The 13,856-nt window shown below is 48.9% G+C and overlaps 8 protein-coding genes across 8 annotated transcripts; 4 read left to right on the top strand and 4 right to left on the bottom strand.

The window, feature by feature from the left end:
• Positions 1–1,239: 1,239 nt before the first annotated feature.
• Positions 1,240–2,760, bottom strand: FTJAE_4956 (uncharacterized protein; the record flags this gene model as incomplete). The annotated part of the gene is made up of 1 exon (XM_037351413.1): positions 1,240–2,760. One exon carries the CDS (start codon positions 2,758–2,760, stop codon positions 1,240–1,242), a length of 1,521 nt encoding a protein of 506 aa, XP_037207965.1.
• Positions 2,761–3,996: 1,236 nt separating this feature from the next.
• Positions 3,997–4,839, top strand: FTJAE_4957 (uncharacterized protein; the record flags this gene model as incomplete). The annotated part of the gene is made up of 1 exon (XM_037351414.1): positions 3,997–4,839. The coding sequence occupies one exon, from the start codon at positions 3,997–3,999 to the stop codon at positions 4,837–4,839; it is 843 nt and encodes a 280-aa protein (XP_037207966.1).
• Positions 4,840–5,145: 306 nt separating this feature from the next.
• Positions 5,146–6,506, bottom strand: FTJAE_4958 (tyrosyl-tRNA synthetase; the record flags this gene model as incomplete). Its single annotated transcript, XM_037351415.1, has 4 exons — positions 5,146–5,418; positions 5,480–5,715; positions 5,772–5,838; positions 5,889–6,506. The coding sequence occupies 4 exons, from the start codon at positions 6,504–6,506 to the stop codon at positions 5,146–5,148; spliced, it is 1,194 nt and encodes a 397-aa protein (XP_037207967.1).
• A 1,037-nt stretch (positions 6,507–7,543) lies between these two features.
• Positions 7,544–9,168, top strand: FTJAE_4959 (membrane dipeptidase; the record flags this gene model as incomplete). The annotated part of the gene is made up of 4 exons (XM_037351416.1): positions 7,544–7,847; positions 7,904–8,116; positions 8,167–8,539; positions 8,592–9,168. 4 exons carry the CDS (start codon positions 7,544–7,546, stop codon positions 9,166–9,168), a joined length of 1,467 nt encoding a protein of 488 aa, XP_037207968.1.
• A 218-nt stretch (positions 9,169–9,386) lies between these two features.
• Positions 9,387–9,858, bottom strand: FTJAE_4960 (30S ribosomal S13 protein; the record flags this gene model as incomplete). Its single annotated transcript, XM_037351418.1, has 3 exons — positions 9,387–9,698; positions 9,756–9,800; positions 9,856–9,858. 3 exons carry the CDS (start codon positions 9,856–9,858, stop codon positions 9,387–9,389), a joined length of 360 nt encoding a protein of 119 aa, XP_037207969.1.
• A 558-nt stretch (positions 9,859–10,416) lies between these two features.
• FTJAE_4961 (peptidyl-prolyl cis-trans isomerase B) lies at positions 10,417–11,401 on the top strand (the record flags this gene model as incomplete). The annotated part of the gene is made up of 4 exons (XM_037351419.1): positions 10,417–10,741; positions 10,804–10,930; positions 10,992–11,143; positions 11,262–11,401. The coding sequence occupies 4 exons, from the start codon at positions 10,417–10,419 to the stop codon at positions 11,399–11,401; spliced, it is 744 nt and encodes a 247-aa protein (XP_037207970.1).
• Positions 11,402–11,750: 349 nt separating this feature from the next.
• FTJAE_4962 (trm-112) lies at positions 11,751–12,212 on the top strand (the record flags this gene model as incomplete). The annotated part of the gene is made up of 2 exons (XM_037351420.1): positions 11,751–11,936; positions 12,015–12,212. 2 exons carry the CDS (start codon positions 11,751–11,753, stop codon positions 12,210–12,212), a joined length of 384 nt encoding a protein of 127 aa, XP_037207971.1.
• Positions 12,213–12,569: 357 nt separating this feature from the next.
• Positions 12,570–13,558, bottom strand: FTJAE_4963 (ER BIG1; the record flags this gene model as incomplete). The annotated part of the gene is made up of 4 exons (XM_037351421.1): positions 12,570–12,709; positions 12,765–13,013; positions 13,066–13,400; positions 13,464–13,558. The coding sequence occupies 4 exons, from the start codon at positions 13,556–13,558 to the stop codon at positions 12,570–12,572; spliced, it is 819 nt and encodes a 272-aa protein (XP_037207972.1).
• Positions 13,559–13,856: the final 298 nt, after the last annotated feature.

The raw sequence follows: 13,856 nt of genomic DNA on the forward strand, positions 1-13,856 counted from the left end.
GGAGGCTGGCGCTGGCGCTTGGTTGGCATCCGCTGTCTGACTGGCGACGTGGAGGGGGCAACGTTTTTGTGCTAATTAACAGGGAACTTTGGATGTGGAATCACTCCTTTTGGGCGTCATAATATCAGATCAAAAGATTTTGTTCGTTGTGGTGATGATCTATCATAAAGAAAGAAGTTGGAAAGATTCTAGCTTCTTTGTCTGCTAATAAAGTACCTAGGTAAGTAATAATTTATGACAGCCCAGCAATGGTCGAAATGGCAGGAGGTGGATCATGTCTTTCTTTCCTGCCTTCCCTTCAATCATCAACAACCGAACCGAGCTTAGCGAATCCACCAAGATGAACCAGGAGGAAGGGACGATGGAACGGGCAACGTTGAACACGAACGTCTTTGTGTTGCTTGAAAGCCGTTGATACTACGTTATCAAAGTTGCATTAATTCATTCACTGATGAACTGTATAAAGGGAATTGAGAACTCTAAAAAGAGATTCAGCATAAAGAGTTACGTACGCATTCCACGTGAATTCGTGCTGATATTTTTATTTTCCCCTGTCATCGCCAATCTGAAGTTCTGTTGCTGTTGCTACGGGCTGTTGAGAGCAACATGACAGCCACAACCAGAGACGCAATCGGCATTTGTGGCCGCTTCAGAGGCCTCTCACTGGGCAACTGTCGGTTGTTAGTGGATTCGGGATCCCCAGCCACTGGCTCAGGGCTGAAGGCTAACCCCTGAGGATACTGGTAGTCTCCTCGTAAGTTGTGGGGACGGTACCTAATTTTAGAGGCACGTTTCAGAAAGACATTCCTGGGTACCTTAGTTCAGGGGTCCGTGTCAATCAAAGCAGGAATCTGGGCTTCTCCTATGACGACGGGGACAGATTCTGGGTTTGAGGACGCTGTTGATCTCACATTGTCGTATACGAAATTTTTCATAAAATTTGAACAAATTCATGCTCTTTTGATTCACACACAATTCTACAAGAATGAGTGAATGAGCCGAGGGCTGATTCAGAGCTGGGTACCATCCGACCTCAGCGCTTGTCGAGGACCTTGGCTCTCAGTAAATGCCTATTCTGGAAGTAGACCACAAGCTGGTTCCATACCAGTAGGAAGCTAAGAACCCGAGATAGAGTTCTATAAATCTGAGATCTTAGACTAAAGCTATTAAACAGGGCCTCGGCATGTAGTGTTGCTTCTTTATTAGTCCCGAGTTTCGCTATATCTGCCTCAATCTTCTTCACAACCAAGCAGTAGGGAGGTCTTCATCATCTATAGACAGGCTACTAATGAACGGCGAAGCGACCAAACGTTCCCGATTATAAGCCCAGTCAGATCTTGGAAACTCTTTGTATTCAAGTCCAATGCCAACTTCTGAAAGCAAATCTTCGGTATGACTTTCATCGAATATTTTCTTGACGTCACACGTCACTCGTTTCAGCCTGGGGAACCGACCCTGCTCTCTTCTGAGGTTCACCAGTCCAGACAACCCCTTCTGTAAACGTTCGGGAGGTGGAGGGAAATCTGGCTCCACAAGAGTGAGAGACACGATGCTGGGCGGGAGGAAACTTGTCAGGGACTTCTCATCAGGAAACTCCAAACTCTGGGTGTTGTACACTGCATCGCTGTTGAGGAACAGCTCTTGTAAGGCTGTGAATGTCTCCAGGTGGGGCATCGGGTCTATCTTGGTATCTCGACTCATAAAAGCCCGAATGCGAAGGTCAAGATGAAGCGACTCTAGAGTTGTGCATTGCTTCTCGAGGTGTCTGACAACATCGCTTGCCTGAACCTGCCAGTTGTAAAGCTCGTCAATGTGCAAGGAAGTAACATCTGTGGCTTCATACGTGAACACCTTCAGGCTCCCGGTACAAGACGGGAGGATCTTGGCGAGCTGGTCGGGACTCAATCTGAAACCTCTAAGGTGAAGTGCCTTCAAGCTCGATATTTCAGGCAGTGGTAGTGACTTATATAGCGTCAGAGCTTCGAGACCTGTCGAGATAGGAATAAGTTGTGATGAAAGCCATTCCAAATCAAAGGCCCCACGAAGCTCGAGGTTTCTCAAGGGAAGACTGGATACCCCGAGGACCTTCAATACCTGCATTTGGTCATATATCTGATGAGTTGAGATGTCAAGAGCCAAGTGCGGGCATCTAGGCAACAAGGCAAGCAGAATAAATAGTAGCTCAGCTGACAGAGTACTCGCATGTAATTTTATGTTCTTCATTGCGTCTGGGGACTGAGCTCTGCCGAGGATGAGTCCTCGAAGGAATGCCTCACGGTGAGGTGATGTATCCTTTCTTTGGTTCCAGATATCTGACAGCTTCAGTCCTCTCACATTGGCTACTTGTTTGAAGGCATCGTGGGCGTGTTCAAAGTCAATTGATGAAGCTCCTTGTGTGGAATAGAAGAGGACGGCTTTAGTAGATGAGGCGAGATGCCGTTGTGAGGCGATGGTCCTTATGAAGAGGGGCAAGGATATCTGGGTCAAAGACTTCCGCAAGGGCCAGAGAAATACATGGTGCAGAATATCCTGACTGATGTCACGAAGGCGTCTTGAGACGAGACATAGCGACACCAGTACCTGACGATCCCGGCGGTAGTTGCTGGTGAGTTGTTCAGTGTTATCAGTCAGGTATTCTTGTTTGCCGCGACAGTGTATGCAGAAGTAGCCAAAGATTTGACGTAGTAACTCTGGGGACAAGTTGACAAGGTTAGGTATTTGTTGTTGGCTCTGAGTGTCTTGACTTTCTGTATGGTGCATTGTATCTACTATAAGTAACGTGTATAATGAGAATAAAGATGAATTAATGACTATTGTGAGGGCCAAGATACGAGCTATTGGCAATGAAGAGGGGGTTACAGGGATGGATCCAATGAGTACGACTTTAACCGCCAACTCATATAGCAAGTACAGGGCGGAATGAAGAGGGGGACCATTCTATCTGAAACATTTTAAGAATTATCTTGGCTTCTATGAGATAGCCATGTACACTATCCCAAATAGACGACACTTTATTTAGGGTCTATTTAAATTTGTACTGTTTCTGAATGACGTTCTGAAGTTTTATTATAACTCTTCTTCCCTTTTACCTAAGTGGAAAAGGATTGACATATTTTCAGGGCATCACAAAGACCAACCAACGTCAAGGGGTCGATCAAAGGCGAGAGAACTGGTCTGTTGGTTTATTAGTGCGGCTGTCACGTTGCGACTCAACAAAGACCAAAGAACTTGATGGCCATTGCCTTTTATAAGGTAACATTCAACTTGGTTCAACCCTGTCGTTACGTAGTATTTTGCTTGATTGCCTTGCACGGGTAAATCTACGATCTTCAGATGATCTACATCACGTGTATCGCTTCTTGCCGAGCCATCCATCAACTCCATCTCCATCTTCATCTTCAGCAGCTCGTAAACTTGCATGCCCAGAGCAAAAGGCAACAAAAGAACCCTTGCTGATGCCAACGCAACAAGGAAGGGCCAGTTGTTTCCGGTGACTTGGGCCAAAAACTTACGATGCTTCCTCTAAACGAACCGCCCTTAATTGGCGTCTCCTCCCCCTCCAAACCAATAATTGGTCACTCCCCTTCACTACTTAGCGCTCGGGGACCTGCGTCCCCCACTCACACACTTCGTTAGGTTCTTTGACCATGCCCTGATGTAAGTGCTTTTCGTACTCGAGGTTCCGAATGGGGACATCATCTCTTTTCGCCAAGGGACCGACCAACCTGAATTGGTCCCAGAATGGGCCCTGATATTCAATTTTGAGGGTTGGTCGGTCCCCTTATAAAGGAGCCTGCATTCTGAAAAGGGTGAGGTCACTTCCTTTCTGGTGTAATTCATTGTTTGTTAGTTACCTTTGTTGTTACTATATAGAGAGCTCGCAGTTCACTCTTTCACTGCAACAGGACTCACTATCACTCACTCACTTCTTCATTCTTCCATTCTATTATATTCTATTCTCCTATACTAGGTATTAGTTCCATTTCTTCTCTTACAATGCCGTCAGTCAACACTTTCATCACCGCCCTCGTGGCTGGTTTTGTCATCGGAGCTCAAGCTGGTCCTTGTAGACCTCATGCTTCAAGCTCTGTTATTCAGTATCCTGTTTCTACCACTCAGCAGACCGCAGCCGGAACTTCTGCCGCCTACACTGATGCTGTGAGCAAGTCTGAGACTAAGAGTTCCCTTTCTACTACCGCTGTGCAAGTCACCAGCACCACCAAGGACGAGTCCGAGCCTGCCACTGCTAAAGAGACAACTACTGGATACCCTGTCGACGAGACGGCTTCTTCTTCTGCTGAAACCCTTACGAATGGATCTGCTTATCACACTTCCGAAGCTGAGACTACTGAGCCTGCCGCCAAAACTACTTCAACTGCTAAGGAGGGCACAACCTCTGCTCCTCATACCACACAGGACTCTAGTGCTGCTCCCTACACTACAACATCAGTCCCCGAAACCACTTCGAAGCCAAAGACCACTCTCGACACCACTACCGCCGCCCCTACCACCACCTCCAAGCCTACCACAACTACCTCAGAGGCTTACACAACCACCTCCGCTGCTGCTACCTCCAGCTGTCCTGCCCGCTCTGAGCTCACCTGCGCCAAGACTGGCTTTTTCAGCAACGCAGACAGCAATCTCATCCAAGTCTACTACGATTATACCCTTAGCCAGTGTCAGGATGAGTGTAACAAGACTGACAACTGCAAGACCATCGGTATCACCACTAGCAACCAGTGTGAGCTCTACGATGCTGCTGTTTCTGCCCTTGGGTTTGAGTTTAGGGACGGCTGGTACTACTCTGTCTACGATGCTTGCTGCTTCAATGGCGAGTAGAAAGGAGGCTGAGCAAGCAAGCATGCCATGCGCAGGTAAATATTATCACTATATATGGGTTGGCAGGGTGTTAGGAACCTTTCGCAGCTGGAGAAAAACCAATATCTCACTCAGATAGTTTTGGCACTAATTTATAATTCTTTACATGTTTCAATATATCATTTCATCTTAGTCTTTCTACTTGGCTACTGAACACTTTTGTTTATCTCAGACTCTTGCTAACATCATTGAATCGCTAATCGTAAATGTGACCCTGTTTGTATTTTGGAAGATGTTTCTTCTCTTTGTTTCATTTTTGAGTTTTCCTTATGCGGTAGGGTTGGCCTCAGCCGCCTGTACGTCTTTGATTGTCAAGTCCTCGGCTTTCTTTGTCACTTCGGCTTCGGCGTTCTCACCGCCCTTGGCTCCGGGGAATCGGGTTCCCCTGTTCTTGACCTTCTTTTCCTTCTTGGCGGGTGGGGGGTAGGCCTTCAATGTGACCTCCTGCCACTCTCTTGAGGCCTCGAATTCAGCCTGGATAGGGCTCATAAGCTCGTGGAATCCCTTGGTCACGGCAGCCTTCAGGTCTTGGGGTGTCAACTAGAACACATCGCGTCAGTGATCGTCTTCAGTAATTACATCATCCATTAGGAGAACATACCACGTCGTTGCGGTAATCTTCGTGAACCTTCTGGATATCGCTGTAGACCAGGGGTTCGCCTTCACGCCTCTCGACCTTGAACGATCGAGAACCGGCCTTCAAGCCAGAGACTGGCAGCAAGACATACTCCACAAGTGCAAGGACACCGTTGCCCTCAACCTCCTTGGGAACACACTCTGCCTTGCGAATCTTCTTAGCCACAACATCAGGTGCGTCAAGGAGGTCGATCTTGCTGTCTAAAAGTCATCTGTTAGCATTTTTCACACCAGGGGTGTCGGTACGAAGCTCTTACTCTCATCGCTTGAGCTCATCTTGTTTCCGTTCAAGCCAGCAACCATGGGGTTCATGAGATGGGCACGCTTATAAAGTCAGTATACAGTATTTTATCCAAGAAAGGGCACAAACGCACCTTTCGGTATCCGAGCTTGGGCAACCACTCAGTGGCAGCGGTGAAAAGCTTTCTCTGATCGACACCACCAAACTGAACGTCGCAGTCGAGATACTGCTCATCCAATACCTGTAGTAGAGGGTACATTAGACCACTCAGGGGCGCATTGCCAGTCTGCTTGACCACCTCAGCGCCAGCCTTCTTGGCATCGTGCTCGGATACCACTGAGGCAAGCTTGTAGAGATCCATCACATAGTCGGCGGTTTTTTGATAGGAGCTTCCAAAGACGAAGCGCAGCTGATCGGTAGGGACTCCACAAGCCTTGAGCATTTCAGTGATAACGAATTTGTAGTACTCGGCGCGCTTCTCCACGAGCTCAATCGGAGCCTTCAGGTTATCTAGGAAGCCATGGATGTCGGCAAGCAACACAGTGACTTCGCAACCGGCAGCGAGGTACTGCGCGATCTTGACGGCGGGCACAAAGTAACCACAGTGAGGGCGGCCAGTTGTAGCGGTACCCCAGTAGATCTTGGGGTTTTTGCCCTCGGCGAGGATGGACTCGATAATCTCGGGATTGAGGACCTCGGCGAGATTTTCCTTGATGAGGGCGAGCCTCTCTTCTGTTGACTGACTCGACATCTTGCGTACCTAAGGAATTGTACAAAGATCGATTGACTTCAAGCCTGCCCCTCCAAAAGTCGACGTTGGGAGTCACACCCACTAACCTTAAGAACCACCCCGCCGGAATCGGAACCTGGCTTTTCCGATCATAAAGTTAGTCCCTGCAACTCTAGAAAACGGTGTCTCCATTTTAGTTACGGTGTCATAACGGATTTGGAGTGGGGCTCAAACTGCGCTCTTGGTTTTCGGGGCTCCCCGTAGTGGCATACCCTCAGCGCTTGCACAGCCCTTACATAACTGTTCTATGCATAATTACTGGAAATGCCTTAACGGACATCTCGGAACGGTAGAGCCATGTAAGTACCTGCGAGCTCTGAGGCAGCCTCCACCTTTCATTTGAAGCAGACAGTTGTGTTCAAAAATTTCAAGCCGTTTGATTGGAACCTGAGTACTCAGACTATCCCTCGCTTCTATGTGATCCTTCTCTTACTAAGCACCATGTATTGATCTGTGACTGGGGACTGAGTGCAAGATAATAGTAAAAACGTAAGGCAATGAGAGCGATGATGGTGTTTGACGATGTCCTCTTTCGTGGTTGATATGTGAAGCTATGCCTCATAAAGTTAGTGTCCGCTGCTCCTCTACCCAGAAGTGGTTAGCCTCTCCATGGCTTGGCCAGAGTCATTCAAATCAAAAGGTTGCCTGTTCGAATCAGATTTCGGGGAGTTTCTTTTTTTCTATCGTTCTCCCAAATCAAATGTCCAGAATCTTTCGTGTCAGCTACCTAAGAAATCTGTAGATTTAATGGCATGTCTTGTATTTAATTTGACTACCTATCTTCTTGTTGTTCGAATTGAGTCCCAGGACAACTGACAGTTAGTCTGAGCGTACCGTATTTGTCAGCCCGTGAGTTCAGGGCGTTACATCTTGATCCCTGTGCCCTTTAACTTTGCCCAACTCAACGACTTCAACTCATCTACAGCGTCATATCACTTTCTTATTCACACCAATCTCTCCTTACATTGATTCATTCTTCATTTCATTTTGTCATCACAATGGGGCGGCAGGAACCTCTCCTATCATACAATACCACTCGGTCATCGAGAACCAGGGGCGCAAACAGATCAGTCAAGGGAGGCCTACTGTCCCAGCTTCATACAGGCTCACATCATGAAGCTCCCTCTACGCCCAAATTAACACCTCGAAAGACTATCATAGCTATTTTCTTAGCACTTCTAGGACTCAGTCTGTTGCATCGGCCAGTCAGTAATCGTTACAATGGTGTTCCTCGCTATGGAAACGGATTGCGAACGCCTGAGGAGCGAGCACGACATATCCTCAGCCATACGCCATTGATAGGTATGGAGACCTGCACCCTTGTCATGATCAGATGTGTATTGACATAGTAACTCCAGACGGGCATGTTGACTTTCCAATCGTGCTACGTTTCGCATATGGCAACCAGATTTATGATGACAACTTCACCCAGCCATTCGAGCAGGGTGGGCTCCCTGGACATGTTGACTTGCATCGTCTTCGCCAGGGTCAGAGTGGTGGTGCATTTTGGAGTCTGTTTGCTCCATGTCCATCAAATGGCTCCGACTTCTCTGACAAGAACTATGCTTCGAGTAAGTTGTCATGGTTCTTGATTCATATGGCTTGCTAATTACATATATAGGCGTACAGTTCACATTGGACCAGATCGATGTTATGAGCAGGCTGCAGGCGGCCTATCCCAGCCACTTCTCTGAAAAGGTTGACAGCTCCAATGCCTTTGAGGCCTTCAAGCAGGGCAAGCTCATCTCACCCTTTGGTATCGAGGGTCTACATCAAATTGGCAACAAGGTGTCTAACCTCCGTCGTTTCCATGAGCTCGGTGTGCGGTATGCTACCTTGACTCATAACTGTCACAACAAATTTGCCGATGCTGCGATTTTGCCAGACCCTGATCGGAAGGCTGAGCCGTTGTGGGGAGGCGTGAGCCCCCTAGGTCGCAAGCTTATCGCTGAGATGAACCGCATCGGCATGATTGTTGATCTTTCTCATGTCAGGTATGTTGGACTCACTTCCGGCCATGAACCCAATCCTAACCAAGACTACCAGTGAGGATACTATGCTGGATGTACTAGGCGGCAAGGATGAATGGGCTGGCTCTGAAGCCCCCATCATCTTCTCTCACAGCTCCGCCTGGAGCGTCTGCCCTCATCCTCGAAACGTCAAGGACAATGTTCTGCAACTCGTCAAGAAGCGGAACTCCCTAGTCATGGTCAACATCGCCCCTGACTTCATCTCTTGTGTTGACACCGGAAATGAGAATGGTCTTCCTGAGTTTTATCCTCAGAACTCGACTCTTGCACACGCAGCTCAACACATTATATATATCGGTAACCTGATCGGTTACGATCATGTTGGTATCGGTACCGACTTTGACGGCATTCCATCTATTCCTGAAGGCCTTGAAGACGTCACCAAATATCCTGACCTGATCGCCGAACTCCTTCGACAGGGTGTCAGCAACGTTGATGCAGCCAAGGTTGTAGGAGGTAATCTGCTGCGTGTGTGGAAAGATGTCGATACTGTTGCTGCTAAGTTGCAGGCCAAAGGAAAGCTGCCCCTGGAGGATGATTTGCCCAAGATGAAGTTTGACGAAGCTCAAGAGGCTTCTTTGGAACATGCGTAAAGTTGTTGGTGCCGCGCTTGAACACGGCCATATAGAATTCATTTCCATTTGATCGTACATTATATATACAAGTCTTGTATGACAAGGAGAGAGCCTGGCTTGGTCGTTTCTCCTCGGTGTATTCTCTCTAGCATTTAGACATGCCATAACATCCTCTCGGGGGATATTCGCCGATATTCATACCCAATTCCAGGTAACCCACTCTTCCAATGATACGCTTAACCTCGTCGTTCCACCCTGTTGAGCCTGTTGGCCGTCGCCGTCTGTGTCCTTGTTCGTTGACCACGGACTGGCAGACCCATTGCGTGGCGTCTACCCCGGTATGATCCCATATCCTTTAGTCGTCGAATATTCTCTTGCAACAAGCGGCGGGCGTCCGTTTCGATGGTCATTTGTGATAATTCGGCCGTAATGGAAGTGACGGTTCTAGGAGCGAGGGATCCGACCTTGGCGAGCTTGTGAATCGAGTATTTTGCCATAATTCGGGCAGATACTGTGGGCCCAAGAGCATAGAAGGACTCGAGGGCTTTCTATCGGAGGGTATGGTGTGAGAATGGATGAGAGCACTCGGTTACTGCCAGACTTACCTTGACGAGCTTCTGGTCGCCGAAGCTGACCCCTGCGAGGAAAACCTATTGACTGTCAAACTCCAATTGTTTGAGGGACAAGAACAGTGTGCTAACGTACCATGGTGACAGATTATCGTGGGTATCACAGTCGCATGCCTAGATCTCCAAACCGAAGCCGACCAGACGTGCAGTTGGAAAAGATGGACAATTCGGTAAAACTCGGGTTAATTGCTGCACTGAAATGTACAAGGCGGCCACCAAGGAGCTCCAGCACGGCGGGGTCCACTGGAGAAGTGAGCCGCGACAGGGGAATGAGGCTCTGACTTAAAAGTTAGTGTAACTCTACGTTCAAGCCCATATTCATCATGTCGAGTCTTTTCTGTCGCCTCACGGCCCTAGATGCGCAGGGCACCAATGAAAGAACTCGCTCCTCTGGTGGCTTTAGCCGCTGAAACATGCTGGAACGCAGAGTGAGCTCTCCACTCCCAGTCCGGCAGCGGGGACCATCTGCAGGTAGTTTAGCGTTCAAGTCCCCCAATCGCGCACGCAGCGGGGACCAGCTCCCCCCGGTCAGTGGCTATCTCTACGGTATAAGTGTCCCTTCCCGTCCCTCCTCTCCAACCTTTCCCTTTCTCTGCCTCCGTCTTTGTATTCTTTGATCATCAGAGAAACAACAATCATGTTCAATCTTCGTCGCCTTTTCGTGTCGGCCCTGGTCCTTGGGCTCGGCCTCCTCTTCCTCGCCCAGACAGCTGAGGCTGCCAAGGGCCCCAAGATCACCCACAAGGTCTTCTTCGACATTGAGCAGGGCGACCAGAAGCTCGGCCGTGTCGTTATGGGCCTCTACGGCAAGACTGTCCCCGAGACAGCTGAGAACTTCCGCGCTCTGGCTACTGGCGAGAAGGGCTTTGGTTATGAGGGTTCTGCTTTCCACCGTGTCATCAAGAACTTTATGATCCAGGGCGGTGACTTCACCAAGGGTGACGGCACCGGTGGCAAGTCCAGTATGTTGCGATAGCTTCGCCTCGGTCCAATCCATCCATCAATTGCTAACATTTGCCTTCAGTCTACGGTGACCGCTTCAAGGATGAGAACTTCAAGCTCAAGCACACCAAGAAGGGTCTCCTCTCCATGGCCAACGCCGGTCGCGACACCAACGGCTCCCAGTTCTTCATCACCACCGTTGTCACCTCGTAAGCGCAACTCCATCTCCAACGAACCAATTGCAATCGCAATACTAACAACCATCTCCAGGTGGCTCGATGGCAAGCACGTCGTCTTCGGTGAGGTCCTCGAGGGCTACGACATCATCGAGAAGATCGAGAACACCAAGACCGGCGGTGCCGACCGACCCGTCGAGGCGGTCAAGATCGCCAAGAGCGGCGAGCTTGATGTTCCCCCTGAAGGTATTCACGTTGAGCTCTAAGAGGCAACACTCTTGTTTTGCACCAGTCCGTTGCCTCGCCCTCATTGATAATCCTAAAAAGGCCGGATTTGCTGATGCGTAGCCTTCGCCTCAATTAGACCTTTACGGCACATCTGAATTCGCTGCGGAGGAGGTTTCCGCTGGTTGGTCTCCTCTCCAGAAGGCTGGCCTCTTTGCCGTTGTTGCTGGTCTTGTCTTTGTTGGACTTCGCCACGCCCGTCAGCGCTCTCGATTCTAAGCGACTCGAGACTCAGTATTCAATAAGAGACAATACAACACCGACCATATCAAGACCATATCCGTGTTTCGATCTATACCAACTACTGCTACTTGTACCTATCAATTGTAGAATTATAGCTTAAATTTATGGTGAATTGGCAATGTATTCCGTCTTGTTAATGCTGTAGCACGTAGCTCTAGTAAAACACCCCTGTCACGTGGGGCTCACTTCACCACCAAGTCCCTCCCCCGCCATAGAAGAAAAAAAAGTTGTGTAAGTACAAGACAACTTCAATTTTACGATTCTCGATCTCTTATACGACTACCCTATTTAACACCTCTTCTGTTCATTTTCTTCCGAAATCAAGATGAAGGTCCTCAGCCTCAACTTCCTCACTTGCGCAGTCAAGGCCTGCAAGTCCTCTAAAGACTCATACCCTCTTCACCCAAAGGACGCTGAACTTGTCCAAGACGATATTGAGTTGAACCCTGACATGATCCTCAACGTGCTGCCCCGTCTTGACTGGACGGCTCTTTGCACAACGGCCTCTGAGGTGAGTCACCGAGAACAGGGCGATCATGAAACTCGCCGTGTGTTGTTGAAACAAGTTTCTGACGCTTCCATGTTACAGTTGGGTTTCCCTCAGCTCCCTGAACAGCCTCCCACAGCAGTTGAGCTTCGAGCTGATGAGAAGACCCTCAAGGATCTTCACCATCTTCTTCTCGAGACTCAAATGTCTGAGGGAAAACTCGTTTGTGGCAACTGTGGGCACGAATACGCCGTCAAGGAGGGTATTGCCAACTTTTTGCTGCCCAGCCACCTGGTGTAAAGATGACAATACGAGTCAAGATTAGTTATGTTTGCAAAAGCCCATTGGAGATGCATCACCACTAGAGAGGTCAGGTTGTTGTGACCAGAGGTGTCATAACGGAGTTTGGCGTTAAATGTCTTAATAGCGTTGAATCGCATCTGGAAAAAGTACTCAATAAATTTGGGCCAAGACCCTTTATCTGGATCCCCGACCCTATGTCCTGTCTACAGCTGATGCTCGCAACATTACATGCCGATACTAATCCTCCCATCAAGTCGCACCAAAGGAACCCAAACTCCGTAATCTGATATACAACTATCATTCCACAATGAAGACCGATACATGAACAGCGCTCGTTTATTTAGTACAAGTGGCTTACTGCTGCTTCTTTTGAGCAGCGGGGCCCATGTCCTTCTCAAAAGCGCCGTAGGAGACCTCGAGGCTAGCCAGAGCCCGCAGACCAACGCCAAGTAGGGAGAACAGCACAATGGCAGCGATGATTCCCATGAAGATACCTACAACGAATTAGTACGAAGTCAAGGGTGCGCAAATTATGCCAGGGAAGCTTACCAGGAGTAAAGAACTGGTACTTCTCAAATAGACCACGGGTATCGCGTGTGGCGTTGCCAGGCTTCTCTGCATTGCCCGAGACATCGCGCTTCAAGTCCATGTGCAGGGGCTCGATGAATTCGGGCTCGTAGATGGTCTTCTCGGACTTGGATGCGGCCGTCTTGGCCTTGGTAGATGGCATGCCAACGAAAAGTACAGTGTATGAATCGTTCAACCATTGCTCACTCTCCTCCCACTGCTTGATAACGTCTGTGATATGGTCAGAAGTTGAACTCGAAGCAGCTTTCATCATATAACGGACCTTGCTCGTTGGTCGAAGCCTTGATTACGGTGGAATGAGGCTTGACCTTCTTTGCCTGCTCGTAACACGCCCTCTTGATATAGTCCTGGATCGCAGGCGCATCGATCGACTCGCCAACAACCTCGGGCACAATAAACTTGCCCTGGATGTCCTTGCGGCCGATAGCATGGTGAAGGTTGGACATGGAGTTCGGTCGTCGAAGATCAGCGGCGTTGACACCCTCGTGAGCAATCAGGACATAATTATCGGTCGGACATGAAGTCAAAAGGTCCTGAACCTGCTCGAGAGCTTGGGATCGCGTCTGGATGTGGTTGTTGCTGGGTGCATCGGAGAACCTTGATCGTCATTGTCAGTAGGGAGCTCCAAGTATAGATAGGACACGGAGGCGCGCGTCATACTTGGAGGTAGAAAACATAACCAATGGCCATGAGTCTGAGAACGCGGCGGCGGAACCACTGAGCGCAAGAGCGCTGGCGAGAATCTGAAGACGCATCACGGATGATATTTGCTGGTTGTTGGGCGTTGTGTCTGCCTATCGATTCCAGCTTGTGATGATAATGCTAGCATTGAGAGAGCTGATGCAGTAGCAGCCACCTTACGTAACTATTCCGGTACATACAAAGCCCCGCTATATGCACACCTCGGTGAGAGCTGGGATCCATTCCGTTGTGGAGCTACCCTGGGAAAGTTTCGCGACAGTGGATTTTTCGATGTTCAAGATGCTACCTATTCTTACTATTGTAGCCAACAAATAGTTTACTCGATACGTTTTCAAGTTTTTCTTTGCACTC

This window comes from Fusarium tjaetaba, assembly GCF_013396195.1.
Source record: "Fusarium tjaetaba strain NRRL 66243 chromosome Unknown NRRL66243_c0000092, whole genome shotgun sequence".
NCBI classification, from domain to species: Eukaryota; Fungi; Ascomycota; class Sordariomycetes; order Hypocreales; family Nectriaceae; genus Fusarium; species Fusarium tjaetaba.